The sequence below is a fragment of the Macaca fascicularis genome, chromosome 8 (assembly GCF_037993035.2).
Source record: "Macaca fascicularis isolate 582-1 chromosome 8, T2T-MFA8v1.1".
Lineage (NCBI taxonomy): Eukaryota > Metazoa > Chordata > Mammalia > Primates > Cercopithecidae > Macaca > Macaca fascicularis.
This window is the reverse complement of record NC_088382.1, coordinates 107614577-107629802: the sequence shown is the minus strand read 5'-3', so window position 1 is coordinate 107629802 and position 15226 is coordinate 107614577. Positions and strand designations below refer to the sequence as shown.

The following is a 15226-nucleotide window of genomic DNA, read 5'->3' as shown; positions in this document are numbered from 1 at the left end:
TGCAGTGGTGTGATCATGGCTCACTTAAGCCTCAACCTCCTGGGCTCACGCAACCCTCCTGCCTCAGCCTTTTGAGTAGCTGGGACTACAGGCACTTACTACCATGCCCAGTTAATTTTTTGTAGAGATGGGGTCTTGCTATGTTGCTCAGGCTGATCTAGAACTCCTGGCCTCAAGCAATCCTCCCACCTCAGCCTCCCAAAGTTCTGGGATTACAGGTATGAGCCACCATGCCCAGCCTCTATTTATTCTTGGGCAAACTTTAGTAGTTTGTGTCTTTCAAGGAATTTGTTCATTTCATCTAAGTTGTCAAAGTTATTGGCATAAATTTGTTCATGATTTTTCTGTATATGTGTGTGTGTGTATACGTGTGTGTGTGTGTGTGTGTGTGTGTGTGTGTGTATATATATGTTTTTTTTTTTTTTGGTGGAGATGGGCTCTATGTTGCCCAGGCTGGTCTTGAACTCCTTGCCTCAAGTGATCCTCCTGCTTTGGCCTCCCAAAGTGTTCAGATTACAGGCATGATCCACCATGCTTGGCCTGTATTATCCTTCAAAGTTTGTAGGATATGTATTGATGTCCACTTTCTCATTCCTAATATTAGGAATTTGTGTCTTCTCTCTTTTTTCTTCCTTGACTAGTCTGGTTAGACATTTATCAATTTTTTTAATCTTCTAAAAAAACCACATTTTGGTTTTTACCAATTTTCTCTATTGCTTTTATGTCTTCTATTCCTTTTATTTTAGCTCAGATCTTTATTATTCCCTCTCTCTTCAATGTCTCATATATGAAGACATGTTCAGTTCCCTGTCCATTCATTCATTCAGTAAACACTCCTGAGCATTTGCCATGGGGCAGGCACTAGGATCAGCACTGAACAAAGAGGCACGGCCCTTGCTTTATGAAATTTGTAGGATTCCCTTACAATCACTTATATTGGAAAATATTCAGTAATCAAATAATAACACCAATAAATATACATTTATAAATTAGATATACATAATTGGATAATTTTATGAGGAACAGGTATTAAAGACATGATAAAAAAAGCATAAAGAAGCAATTTTCTCCTAGAAAATCAGCAAAATTTTTTAAAGTTGCCCCCTTAAGAAACACTTTTTTTTTCTTCAACTTTTATTTTAAGTTCTAGGGTACATGTGCAGAATGTGCAGGTTTGTTAGGTAAATATGTGCCATAGCGGTTTGCTGCACAGATCAGCGCATCACCCAGGTATTAAGCCCAGCATCCATTAGCTATTCTTCCGCATGCTTTCCCTCTCCCTGCTTCCTGCTACAGGCCCCGGTGTGTGTTGTTCCCTACCATGTGTCCATGTGTTAAGATGAAATAGACAAATTCCTTTTTCACTGCTGGTGGGAATGTAAACTAGTACAACTGCTATGGAAAACAGTGTGAAGATTCCTCAAAGGACTAAAAGTAGATCTACCATTTGATCCAGCAATCCCACTACTGAGTATCTACCCAGAGGAAAATAAGTCATTATATGAAAAAGATACTTGCACACACATGTTTATAGCAACACAATTCGCAATTGCAAAAATATGGAACCAGCGCCAATGCCCATCAATCAACAAGTGGATAAAGAAAATATAGTGTCTATATACACCATGGAATACTACTCAGCCATAAAAAGGAACAAAATAATGGCATTTGCAGCAACCTAGAAGGAGTTGGAGACCATTATTCTAAGTGAAGTAACTCAGGAATGGAAAACCAAATATCCCACTTCTCACTTTTAAATGGGAGCTAAGCTTTAGGATGCATAAGGCATAAGAATGATACAATGGACTTGGGGTGGGAGGGTGGTGAGGAATAAAAGACTACACATTGGGTATTACATATCCTGCTCAGGTGATGGGTGTACCGAAAATCTCAGAATCACCACTAAAGGACTTGTCCATGTAACCAAACACCACCTGTTCCCCAAAAACCTATTGAAATCATAAACAATTTAATTTAAAAATAAAAATTACTCCCTTAAACACTTACGGTAGAGTATAAATCAGTACAATGTTTTTGGAAAATAATTTTGAATATGTATCAAAAGCCTTAAAAATGTTAATAGCCTTTGACTCAATAAATTTCCTTTTTTGTTGTGTTCCTAAGAAAATGATCAGAAAAAAAAGATTCAAGCATAAGAATGTTTATCACAATACTATTTGAGCAGCCAAAAAAACCTGAATACATTCTGACATATGCCTTTAACAGAATTTTACACAGTTATTAAAATGTTTTTGATAACGTTGAAGTGACATGTCAAAATGCTTATGATTTATTGTTATACTGCATGATCTCAACTCTATAAAAAATCCATATACATACATTAAAAAAAGACTGGAGAGAAATGTTCCAAATTGGCATAAACAATCATTATCAGCTAGGTGCAGTAGTGTGCGCCTATAATCTCAACACTTGGGAGGCTGAGGCACAAGGACTGCTTGAGCTAAGGAGATCAAGACCAGCCTGGGCAACATGGTGAGAACCCCGTCTCACAAAACAAAACAAAACACAAAAACAATGGTTTTCTCTGAGTGATAGTATCACAGATCATTTTATTTCATAGAATTGCATTTCTATAGGAACCAGTTTCCCTCAACGAGCCTGTATTACTTTTGTAATCAGAAAAAGTACTAAAAATAAATGTACACATTTGTAATTGTGAAACTAGTTGCCATGGAAAATGGCCCAAATAATATACAAAAAGGAACAATGCACCGGGCGCGGTGGCTCACGCCTGTAATCCCAGCACTTTGGAGGCCAAGGCGGGCGGATCATGAGGTCCGGAGATTGAGACCATCCTGGCTAACACAGTGAAACCCCGTCTCTGCTAAAAATACAAAAAATTAGCCGGGCGTGGTGGCAGGCACCTGTAGTCCCAGCTACTTGGGAGACTGAGGCAGGAGAATGGCGTGAACCCGGGAGGCGGAGCTTGCAGTGAGCCGAGATAGGGCCACTGCACTCCAGGCTGGGCGACCAGTTAGACTCCGTCTCAAAACAAAACAAAACAAAAAAAAGGACCATATAGGAAGTGTCCTGTGATTTGCAGAAGAAAATAATCAGGGAACATTGCTGAAAACAATATATATATCTTCAGGTGCATATCTGCTACAGTTCGGATGTTTGTTCGCATAAACTTCATGTTAAAATTTAATCCCCAGTGTTGGAGGTGGGGCTTAATGGGAGGTGTTTGGGTCCTGGTGGGGAATCCCTGATGAATAGCTCGGTGCTGTCCTCACAGTAATGAGTACGTTGGCTCTGTTAGTTCTCATGAGAGCTGGTTGTTAAAAAGAGCCTGGCACCTCCCCATCCTTTCTCTCTTGCTTCCTCTCTCACCATGTGACCTCTGCACACTCGGCTCCACATCACCTTCCGCTGTGAGTGGAAGCAGCCTTAGGCTTTCACTAGATGCCCAATCTTCCAGCCAGCAGAATAAGAAGCCAAATAAACCTTATTTTCTTTACAAATTACCCAGTCTCAGGTGTTCCTTTATAGCAACACAAATGGACTAAAACAATATCCATTTTGTACTGGTGCTGTGTGATAGTATTACAGATCATTTTATTTCATAGAATTTCATTTCTACCTCTGCCTCAGGTTTCCTCCCTCTGTCACTGCCTTCAAATCTTTAATCAAAGGCTAGTATTACTTTGCTCTTGAGACCTGTAGTATTCTCTTATCCTGCTCCAATAGAATGTAGGCTCTATAAGGACAGATATTGGTGGGGTTTTTTTGGTCTGTATAATTTATTACTGCATGCCCAGTGTCTACAATCATATCTGACACACAGTAGCTACTCAACAAATATTTTGTGGAATGAATAAAGGTTATTGGTATTACTCTTACTGGAGTGTGTTTTTTGAGGGTTTAGATACATAAACATTGCACACCAAGAAGCAACATGGGGGACATTACGAATGGAAGACAGCTCCCATGCCCTCCATAAGGCTTCTTCCCAGCAAACTGTTTAAAAACCTCCTTCTAGGAGGATCTCAGTTCAACAATCAGCATCCTGTGGTTACAGACATTTGGCCAGTTACAAACCCAACCAATCATTCCTTGAGCACAAATTTCTCCACACACAAATTGGTCAAATGCCTATTAAAGTTTAGATGGTCGCTACTACATTTTCCACGCCTGGCTAGTCTACTAAATGAAATAAAGTTACTCTGATATGACTCATTCTTAGTGGCCACAAAGAATGCAAGTAGCCAAATTTGTTTGATTTATTTCTAAGAGCAAGGAAATAGATATCAGCTCCGTCTAGGGAATCACTTTCTAAGAGTCAGAGCTATACAAAGTGGAACGAACTGCCATGGGGTGTAGTGAATATCCTGTCAGTAGGGGTATTCAAGTGCAGGTTGGATGATGGCACAGTGAGAGTATTGTAGGATGGATAGTTGGGCAAGAACTAGGTTGAACTTTAAGGCCTCTTCCAGCTGAAAGTGTTTGATTTATGCACATAGGGAGTCACAAAAGTGACATATTACAGGCTATAGGAAGGTAGTGGCACTCAGTATGTTATCTATGCCCTGGCCAAGAAACCTGACAACCGATACTTTGTAGTTCTTCTATTGCGGATTCAGTAGAAAATTATTTCCGGCCAGGAATGGTGGCTCATCTCAGCACTTTGGGAGGTCAAGCTGGGAGAATCACTTGAGGTCAGGAGGTCTAGTCCAACCTGAGCAACATAGCAGATCTCATCTCTACTTTAAAAAGTTTATTTCCTTCTGTGTTTTGTTTTTAGTGCAAACACAAAAATATTCATTCAGTGCTTTACTCTGTGCAGAACATTCTTATTTGAAAAATAAGGATGGAAATGTCAACCAAGTTATCACTGGAGACTGAAAATCAATGAGCATAATGACCTCCAAGTACAAAAATAATAAATGGCAACATGCAAAAGATGGTGTCCACAATTGCCTTTATTCATCATTACAGGCATTAGATGATTGAGCATTAGACTCAAAGCCCACAGTCTCCTTGCTACCAAAAACATGAATCCCTGTCCAGCGGACTGAAGTCCTCTATAGATCTTTCTGGTGAAAAGACCCTGGATATCTGAGTGTTCTTTCTCATGCTTGGCTAAAGAGTAAGGGTTTCAATTTGGATCTCAAAAAGTCTTGCTACCAGATGACCAGCAATTCCACTTCTGGGTATAAAAACCCACAAGAACTGAAAGCAAGGACTGGAACACTCATGTTTATAGTAGCATTATTCACAATAGGCAAAAGATGGAAGTAGCCCAAATGTCCATCAACAGATGAATAAACAAAATGGGGTATATACATACAATTGAATACTATGCAGTCTTAAAAAGGAAGGAAATTCTGATATATACTACAACACAGATAAACCTTGAGGACGTTATGCTAAGTGAAATATGTCAGACAGCAAAGGACAAATACCGTACAATCCCACTTACATGAAGTACCGAGAGTGGTGAAATTCATAGACAGAAAGTAGAATGGTGGTTGGCAGGGCAGGCAATGGGGAGTTATTGTTCAATGGGTACAGTGTTTCAGTTTGGGATGACGAAAAGTTCTGGAGATGGATGGTGAGGATAGTTATAGCTGGGTGGAAATCAGGTGACCCCAGCCAAGGGGTGTGGTCTGGAGAGGCAGGAAGGACACAGGCTAGGATATGCGTTTTTCACAATGTGAATGTATTTAATGCCACCGAATGGGTACAGTGATAAATTTTCTATTATGTATGTTTTACAACAATACCAAAAAAAAAAAAAAAGTCTTGCTAACATTTTGCAAACTGATGGTACCTGTTTCCACCTTTCTCCCCTCTAGCTTTGGATGGGCTGCTCCAAGGTAAGAAATTGACATAAAGGTAGTGCTTTTTTGAACAACACTTACATATTTCAAATTATAGTACTAGTTCATGAACATGAAGCCCTATTATGTACATTTTGGCTTAATCATAAATTAACCATGCTTGGTTTATTACATTGACTAGTCTACATATTTTAGACAATAATTGCATACGTACTAATTTGATTCGCTTTCAAATATACTTTTGGTTAAAAATATAGGCTGAAATTTAAGAAACTGAGTTTATTTTATTTTTTGCAAGTTTATAAGAAGTAGAATTTAAAAAAAAAATCTTTCAACATCACAGCAGTAGCCAGGCTGACTTGGCTGGAAGCCGGTGGGAGGCCTTCGTACTAACAGGGTGGCTGCCTCGGATCTGAGCTTCTGCCTCTATCCTGTTTCTGTAATTTTAACTGGTCCCTGTTTCTCAGTTCTTGTCCCCGCCACAGATCTGGAGCACTCCTGAGCGTTTCATTCTTACGACTGAGCTTTTGCCTTACTTTCTACTTTTAGCTTTCCAAGTACTCTGTCTCCTCTCTTCCTCTTGTCTCCCTCCTCCTGGGTCCGGCTCCTGCCCACCCCAAGCATGGTGGGAAGAGGGCTCTTCTAAGGGATGTACTGCCCTGAGGCTGCCTGCCGGAACCCTCCAATCTCCCAGCCCTCTTCCCTGCCCACGCATTGGGGCAGCCCACTTCTGGGTCTTGATTCTGACAACTGCACTGCTGGGCTCGCTGCCTAGCTGGTGAGACCTCACAGCTGGATCAGCCCCTCCCGTGGCTCCTAGCCAAACCTCCTCTCCCAGTCCCCCTACGCTGCGGTATCTACTTCCAGGGTCCGATTCCAGGGCTCCAACACTCTCCTTGCCTGCACCACCCTGGGCTGGGGATCTGGGACAGGAGGCATGCTGAGCCACAGGGTGGGGAAGATGGTGCCACTCTGGGAACTAGGGCTGGTGCTGGGGTGGAAATCAGGTGACCCCAGCCAGGGGGTGCAGTCTGGAGAGGCAGGTAGGAGACTGGCTAGGATATGTGTTTTTCTCCAGCCCTCATCCCTGCAAGGCAGCATCTCACCTGTTCTGGTCTAACTGGTCTCCTTCCTCTAACTCCTGCTGTAGTCCTGGTTGCATCACACTGTAGGCTGTTGGTCACATAACTCCTGGCACCATGACTCAGCTACTCAGTGTGGCTATGGCTAGGGTCCCTCACCAGCCTGCAGTAGAAATCTTGAACGGTTTATGCACCTTTAAACTTAGCCCAGACATGTGGTATATGCACAATAAATAAAAATTTAGAGTTTTGGAGGCCAGGTGTGGTGGCTCATGATGACCATAATTCCAGCACTTTGGGAGGCTGAGGTGGGAGGATTGCTGGAGCCCAGGAGTTGGAAGCTGCAGTGAGCTAGGATTGCACCACTACACTCCAGCATGGGTGATAGGGCAAGATCCTATTTCTAAAAAACATAATGATAATAAATAAAGAAATAAAGTCTTTGAAGCCCACATCGTCCCTTTTTAGCCTTTTTTTTTTTTTTAAGACAAAGTCTTACTGTGTCGTCCAGGCTGGAATGCAGTGGTGCCATCATGACTCACTACAGCCCCAACCTCCCAGGCTCAACTAGTAGTCTTCTCACCTGAGCCTCCCAAGTAGCTGGGAGTAGAGACACTTGTCACCATGCCTGGCTAATTTAAAAAAAAAAAAAAGTTTTTGTAGAAATAGCGTCCCTCCATATTACCAGGGCTGGTCTCAAACTCCTGGGCTCAAGTAATCCTCCTGCTTCTCTTTCCAAAGTGCTGGGATTACAGGTGGGAGCCACTGTGCCCAGCCTCATTTAGTCTTCAAGATTATGCTATGGCCGGGTGCTATGGCTCATGCCTGTATTCCCAGCACTTTGGGAGGCTGAGGTGGGTGGATCTCTTGAGGTCAGGGATTCGACACCAGCCTGGCTAATATGGTGAAACACCACTGCTATCAAAAAATACCAAAAAAATTAGCTGGGTGTGGTGGTGCGAGCCTATAGTCTCAGCCACTCGGGAGGCTGAGGTGGGGGAATCGCTTGAACCCAGGAGGTGGAGGTTGCAGTGAGCTGAGGTTGCATCACCGCTCTCCAGCCTGGGTGATAGAGTAAGACCCAGTGTCAAAAAAAAGGAAAGAATAATGCTATGTAGTAGGCAGTATTATCATCTTCTATGGTAACTGAGGAAACTGAGGCATAAATAACTTGCCCAAGATCACCAAGAGAAAAAGCAGAGAAGCTGGGATTGGAACCAAGGCTGGCTGCTGGCAGCCCACGACCTCCTCTTTGATGAGGAACACTGACTCATCAGCCCAACAACCACAACTCCCCAACCACAACGACAGCCCAGGCTGCTATTTTATAGTTCAGAATATTCAGAAGGGAAGGGAGACCAGGAACACAAAAGCCCACTCATTCATTTACTTACTCTTTCAATAAACAAAACAAATAAACCACAGTATACTCCAGTCATGCACGGGGCATGGAGACTACAGTTCTCTGCCTGGTTCACATCTTCGACTTCTTTCCTTCTCCTGGAACCCCCACCTCACCCTTTTCTGCCTAGTGAATGACAGCTCCACTTCCAAGACTCAGCCACAGTATCTTCTCCATTAAGGACTTTGCCTTATTCATTTCTATTGGCACATGGCTGGGGCTCCAGAAATGTATGCTTTTGACCTAATGTGTCCCTTATAGTTCCATACATCACCCACACCTCCAGCTCTGGTGTTTGTAAGCTGCTGACATCTAGGTATTGAAGAGTAGGAAGTAAGTTTATGTTGAAAAAGGTTTTGTGTAGACATATCCTGTTTTACATAATGAATATATTTTAGCATTTTAGAAAGGTTGTAGGTACATGAACTTTTTATGAATTAAAATCCTGTTTTCTCACTGATGCATGTCTCTGAGGTGCCTTACATTATTCTAGATTGTTATTAAAGTTCACTTTTTATAAATGCTTGGCCCTAATACTTAAAAAACAAGCTTTTCTCAAGTGATTCTCCCTATAGAAGGATAATAATCCACACACAATCCCTTAAGTCTCCTGATATACCTTTATATTTAATAGAACACTTTTGGAATCTTTTTGCAACTAGTTATTATCTTTTGTGCAAAACTAATGATCATCTTTAATTTATAGAGTTTTATGTTCAGATTTTGGGAGGTGAAATTAATTCTGATTTTTATGTATATAGTTAAAATCAAATTGAACTAAATATCTCAAGCAAAAAATGAGCAGTTCTTTGCAAACTGCCGTCCACCAGAAGAAACCACTTACGATTCTTTTTGGCTCAGCGATTTTCTTGTGTGGAGTCAGAGCTAAAGCCCACAAGCCACAAAGCTTCAATGAAAACATCTCAAGCCCTGTTAGTGCTGATGGGCACAGTCAGGCTGAGTTAGCATGAAGTAAGTTCGTCTGATTGTCAGCACGCTCAGCAGATGCTGAAGGAACAGTCATGGTACCTTCATCATATTCCCTGAATAGTGATGTTGAGATACAGTGGTCTATGGTCTTAAGCCAAGTCATGAAAGTTCTGACAGAAGAGGAATGGGGCAAAAGGTATTAGACCCCCATGACATAATTATATGCTAATCTATACTTGAGAGATTTCCATGGCCACAGTTACTACAGCAATAACATCAACATTTCTCTGTGTGTGCATATGTGTGTAACTTACTTGTGCACGTTTTTTTATCTGGGTTAAGGGCAAATCCTTCATGGCACTGGCAAAGGTAGGAGCCATCAGCATTTACACATTCATGTTCACATCCGTGGTTTTCTGAAGCACAGTAGTCCACAGCTGGAGAGAATAAAACACATTCAGAATTAGAAATGCAAACAGAGGAAAAGGGAAAGGTAGGATGAGGGCATACTGATAACAGATATTAATTAGGATTAATATTATTGCCCCCCAAAAAGAGTAGAATAAACAGATATGAACCCAAGGTCTCTGCCCTCCTCAAAAAAAAAAAAAAAATCAGGAGTCTATATCAGGCAATTCATACAGGAAGATAAACTAAAGAACAAGTGAACTATTGCATTTAAAAGTTAAAGAACTGCAAATCAGGCCGGGCGCGGTGGCTCAAGCCTGTAATCCCAGCACTTTGGGAGGCCGAGACGGGCGGATCACGAGGTCAGGAGATCGAGACCATCCTGGCTAACACGGTGAAACCCCGTCTCTACTAAAAAATACAAAAAACTAGCCAGGCGAGGTGGCGGGCGCCTGTAGTCCCAGCTACTTGGGAGGCTGAGGCAGGAGAATGGTGTAAACCCGGGAGGCAGAGCTTGCAGTGAGCTGAGATCTGGCCACTGCACTCCAGCCTGGAGGACAGAGCGAGACTCCGTCTCAAAAAAAAAAAAAAAAAAAAAAAGAACTGCAAATCAAAATCATCACAAGGTGCACCTACAGCTAGTAAACTGGCAAAAATAAGATGAGAGAAAACCCAGTGGTAGAAAGGCAGCAGCGTTACTAATGGTGGGGGCATTATAAATTGAGAAAGATCCTTTCAGAAGGCAATTTGATAATGTTCACCCTGGATGTGAAACCCAAAGAAACAGCTGGGAAAAGGGTGATATTATATACAATAAGCTATTAACAGCGTTGTGTACAACAACAACAAAAAACCCTAGAAAATAAGATGAACATTGAATAAGGGTAAATGGTTTAATAATGTATGAGAAAATAGACTGGCTGATTTTTCATTAGTTCCACAAGTATTTGCTGAGTACCTACTATGGGCCAGGTCCTGTTTTAGGTGCTAAGGATAGAACGAGTTACAAAACAATCCAAAATTCCAGCCCGAGGAGCTTACATTTGGATAATGATGGTGGAACTGGGGAACAGACAAGGAATAAAATAAGTAAATAGCATAGACCATTAGGAAATAAAGAAAATTCTGGAGAAACACAAAACAATGAATAGGAGTAGGGTCAGTGGGGGAGTCGGTAGCGGGTGGGATGTAATAGAGGTGGTCAGGAAAGGCCTCTCTGAGAAGGTGGGTGGTTAGGAACAGTGCTGACTAACATACGAGCCATGAGGGTATCTGGGAGATAGTATCTTGGGCAAAAGAAACAGCAAGTGTGAAGGCCAAGAGGTGGGACTCTGCTTGGGGGGCTGGAGGATCAGCAAACAGGCCAGGGTGGCTGGAGGAGGGAGAGAGGTAGGAGATGAGAAGGGGGCCGTCAGGAGGGACCCATGGGCCATGCAAGGACCTCAGCTTTTAGTCTGAATGAGCTGGGAGTCACTGCAGGGTTCTGGACCCATGAGTCCAGAAGAACAGACTGAGGGCAAATGTGAGAGTGGAAAACCAGTAAGGAAGTGACTCCAGTGATCCCAGCGGGGATGGGTGGAGGCTTAAACTGGGATGTTGCAGGGGATGAGGGGGAGTGGTGTTCTAGAAGTTATGGGTTGAATTGTGTCCCCCAAAAAGACATGTTGGAGTCCTAAACCCTGGTACCTACTAATGTGGTCTTATTTGGAAATCGGGTCTTTGCCGAAGTAACCAAGTTAAAATGTGCTCATTAGGGTGGTGAGCTCTAATTAATATGACTGGTGTTCCCGAACACCTCCCAGCAGGCCCCACCTCCAACATTGGGGATCAAATTTATTTTCTCTTTTTTCTTTTCTTTTCTTTTTTTTTTTTTTGAGACAGGGTCTCTCTTGTCACCCAGGCTGGAGTGCAGCGGCACCACCTCTGCTCACTGCAGCCTCAACCTCCTGGGTTCAAGTGATCCTCCTGCCTCAGCCGTCCAAGTAGCTGGGACTACAGGTGTGCACCACCACACCCAGTTAATTTTTATATTTTTAGTAGGAACAGGGTTTCGCCATTTGGGCCAGGCTGGCCTCAAACTCCTGAGTTCAAGAGATCCACCCACCTCAGCCTCCCAAAGTGCTGGGATTACAGGCATGAGCCGCTGTGCCTGGCCACAGAGATCAAATTTCAACACAAGACCTGGTGAAGCCAAATAAACCATATCCAAACCAGAGCACAGCTCTAGCAAACTAACACACCCGGTAAATACTGAAGGTGGGCTAACAGGATTCCTGTTGGATTAGAGATGAAATGAGAAAAAGAGAGTGCACCTAGGATCGACTCTGGGGTCGACAGAGCAAGACCCTGTCTCAAAAAAAAAAAGGAAAAGTTTTTGGAAATCCCAGCTACTTGGGAGACTGAGGCAGGGCAATCATTTGAGCTCAGGAGCTTAAGACAAGTCCCTTTTCAAAAAAAAAGTATTCCCTACAATGTTTTAGGATATATTAGTATCAAAAGTGTGTAAATAATAACAAGGAAATAGAATCTACAAAATTAATACACATGTAAAATTTTAAAAAGCAAAACCACGCATGGAGAAGATAATGACATATTTAGCAAAGTAATAAAAAGATGCAAAGGGAAAACACTAAAGATTTGTAAAGGGTAATAACTTGTGTTAAGTTTATTCTTTTGCTCCAAAGCTTCATTAAGTTACAGTCTAGGCCGGGAGTGGTGGCTCATGCCTGTAATTCCAGCACTTTGGGAGGCCGAGGCGGGTGGATCACCAGAGGTCAGGAGTTCGAGACCAGCCTGGCCAACATGGTGAAACCCTGTCTCTACTAAAAATACAAAAATTAGCTGGGCGTGGTGGCAGGTGCCTGTAATCCCAGCTACTCAGAAGGCTGAGGCAGGAAGAATTGCTTGAACCCGGGAGACGAAGGTTGCAGTGAGCCGAAATTGCACCACTACACTCCAGCCCGGGCGACAGAGCAAGACTCTGTCTCAAAAAAAAAAAAAAAAAAAAAGTTTCAGTCTAAATATTGTTTTTGTAACTTCAGCTCCCTAAAGAGTTCTAGTAGAACCTAGTATTTGCAGGTTAAATTCACAAGTCATTATGTTGGGGATAGGGCATTCATGTCGTCTCAGGGTCTGAACGTCATGGAACGTTAGCCGCTTGCTAGAGTGGAGTCAAAACGACTGAGCTAGCACCACCCCCTTCTAACAGTTCATTTCTCATTTCTCAAGAACCAAGGGACCATTAAATGAATCAATGGTGACACTGGGAACACTGAGATCGAGGAAGGCTAAACCCTGGCACACGGTCCAGTCTGTTTGTCACAGGAGTTGGCCATACCAGAGCCTGCATGGGCCTGTGTTAGCAGGCAACAATCCCCAGCTTCAACTTCCTCATGCTGGGCTCGACTCACCATCATGAAACTCTCCCAATCCCGGATATGGGTGCCTGCCGTCAGTCATCCAGTCCTATCTATGGCCACCCGCTTCTTAGTATCCCCTACAAAAACAGGAGCTGCTGATCTGACTTCCAACTTGTAGGACATTGATGGTGCTGCAATGATGAGTGATCAAGTCACTATACCTAAAAGTCAGAAACTCAGACTCTACCTCTCTCTTATACCATGGGGTATAATCTGAGCCCAGCCACTTCTGTCCCTCAGAGGTATGATACCTCATAATTATGCTGGCCCCATAATTTAGACTAATGTAATAATTTAGAGAGGTGTTGAAGGCTTGGCTTAGGCTTCGGATCTAAGCCACATACTCTAAACTTTCCCCTTTTCCAGAATGTTTTAGAATAGAGTATCCAAATTGGCTCGGATGTTTAAAAAAAAAAAAGTTGTACTAAGATGCTCTTTTAATTGATAACTCTTTAGCCAACTCCTGATCAAGCAATGCTTTTATTCCCTCTGACCATATGAATCCTGAAAACCCAGGGCATGCTACACACTCAAGGCAGTTAGAACACCTGTGTTTTAAACACCTGTGGCCAGGCGCGGTGGCTTGCGCCTGTAATCCCAGCACTTTGGGAGGCCAAGGCGGACGGATTACGAGGTCAGGAGATCGAGACCATCCTGGCTAATGCGGTGAAACCCTGTCTCTACTAAAGAATACAAAAAATTAGCCAGGTGTGGTGGCGGGCGCCTGTAGTCCCAGCTACTCAGGAGGCTGAGGCAGGAGAATGGCGTGAACCCAGGAGGCGGAGGTTGCAGTGAGTCAAGATTGCGCCACTGCACTCCAGCCTGGGCGACAGAGCGAGGCTCCATCTCAAAAAAATAAAAATAAATAAAAATAAAACACCTGTACATGCCTCGCAATGGCTGACTTGTATGCTGATAAAGCAGCCTTGGTGGAACACATGGGCTCTAGGACACCTGTGTACTTCTTCCATTGACTGAGATGTATTTTTATAAACATTGGTTCTCAAAGTGTGGTCTGTGAACCAACTGCATCAACTATCGCTTGAGAACTTGTCAGTAATGCCCATTCTCAGGCTGCATCCCAGACCTACTGATCAGAAGCTCTGGGAGTGGGACCCGGGAATACGTGTTTCAGCAAGCCCTCCAGGTGATTCTGAGGCATGCTAACATTTGAGAGCCATTGTTAGAGGCAAGGTTGCTTTTGTTTCCCAACCTGTATATGTCATTTGTACATGTTATTGTAAGTAATTTAAATATTATAAAAACTGGGCTGGGGCCAGACGTGGTGGCTCAAGCCTGTAATCCCAGCACTTTGAGAGGCCAAGGCAGGCAGATCACAAGGTCAGGAGTTCAAGACCAGCCTGTCCAACGTGGTGAAATCCCGTCTCTACTAAAAATACAAAAATTAGCTGGGCGTAGTGGCAGGTGCCTGTAATCCCAGTTACTCAGGAGGCTGAAGCAGGACAATCATTTGAATCTGGGAGTTGGAGGTTGCAGTGAGCCGAGATTGCGCCACTGCACTCCAGCCTGGGCGACAATGCGAGACTACACCTCAAAAAAAAAAAAAAAAAAACTGGGCGGCTCAAACCTGTAATCCCAACACTTTGGGAGGCCAAGGCAGTGGATCGCTTGAGTCCAGGAGCTCAAGACCAGCCTGGCCAACGTGGTGAAACCCCGTCTCTACTAAAAATACAAAAATTCGCCAGGTATGATGGTGGGCACCTGTTGTTGCAGTTACTTTGGAGGCTGAGGTGGGAGGATTGCTTGAGCCCGGGAGGCAGAGGTTGCAATGAGCTGAGATTGTGCCACTGCACTCCAGCCTGGGTGACAGAGTGAAACTCTGTCTCAAAATAAATAAATAAATAAAATAAAAACCAATAAAATATAAGCACTAAAAGAAATTGAGATTTTAAAAATAAAAATTATGTTGAAAGCTTTGGAAAAAATTAAAGCAATTTGCTAACCAAAATTGCTATAGAACCAGGCATGGATGAAATAAATGTAAAACATTGGGAAATTTTCCACTAAAATTTACAAGAGTTCTGCTGTTAGATTGCTTTACAGATGTCTTGAAATCCTTGCTCCAATTTAAAGGAACCAAAACTAAAAAATCATAGACAATACATTATGGGTATGGTTTATGCAAAAAATATTTTTATATAATCCCAGCACTTTGGAAGGCCA

At 42.8% G+C, this 15226-nt stretch overlaps 1 protein-coding gene across 8 annotated transcripts in view; it reads right to left on the bottom strand.

Moving 5' to 3' along the window:
• Positions 1-15226, bottom strand: part of MATN2 (matrilin 2) — a 168735-nt gene that overhangs the window by 48018 nt on the left and 105491 nt on the right. For all 8 annotated transcript variants that reach the window (XM_005563764.5, XM_005563765.5, XM_065519467.2 and 5 more), the window contains exon 6: positions 9530-9652. In XM_005563764.5, coding sequence (XP_005563821.3) covers positions 9530-9652 — 123 coding nt within the window. The remainder of the gene's footprint in view (positions 1-9529; positions 9653-15226) is intronic.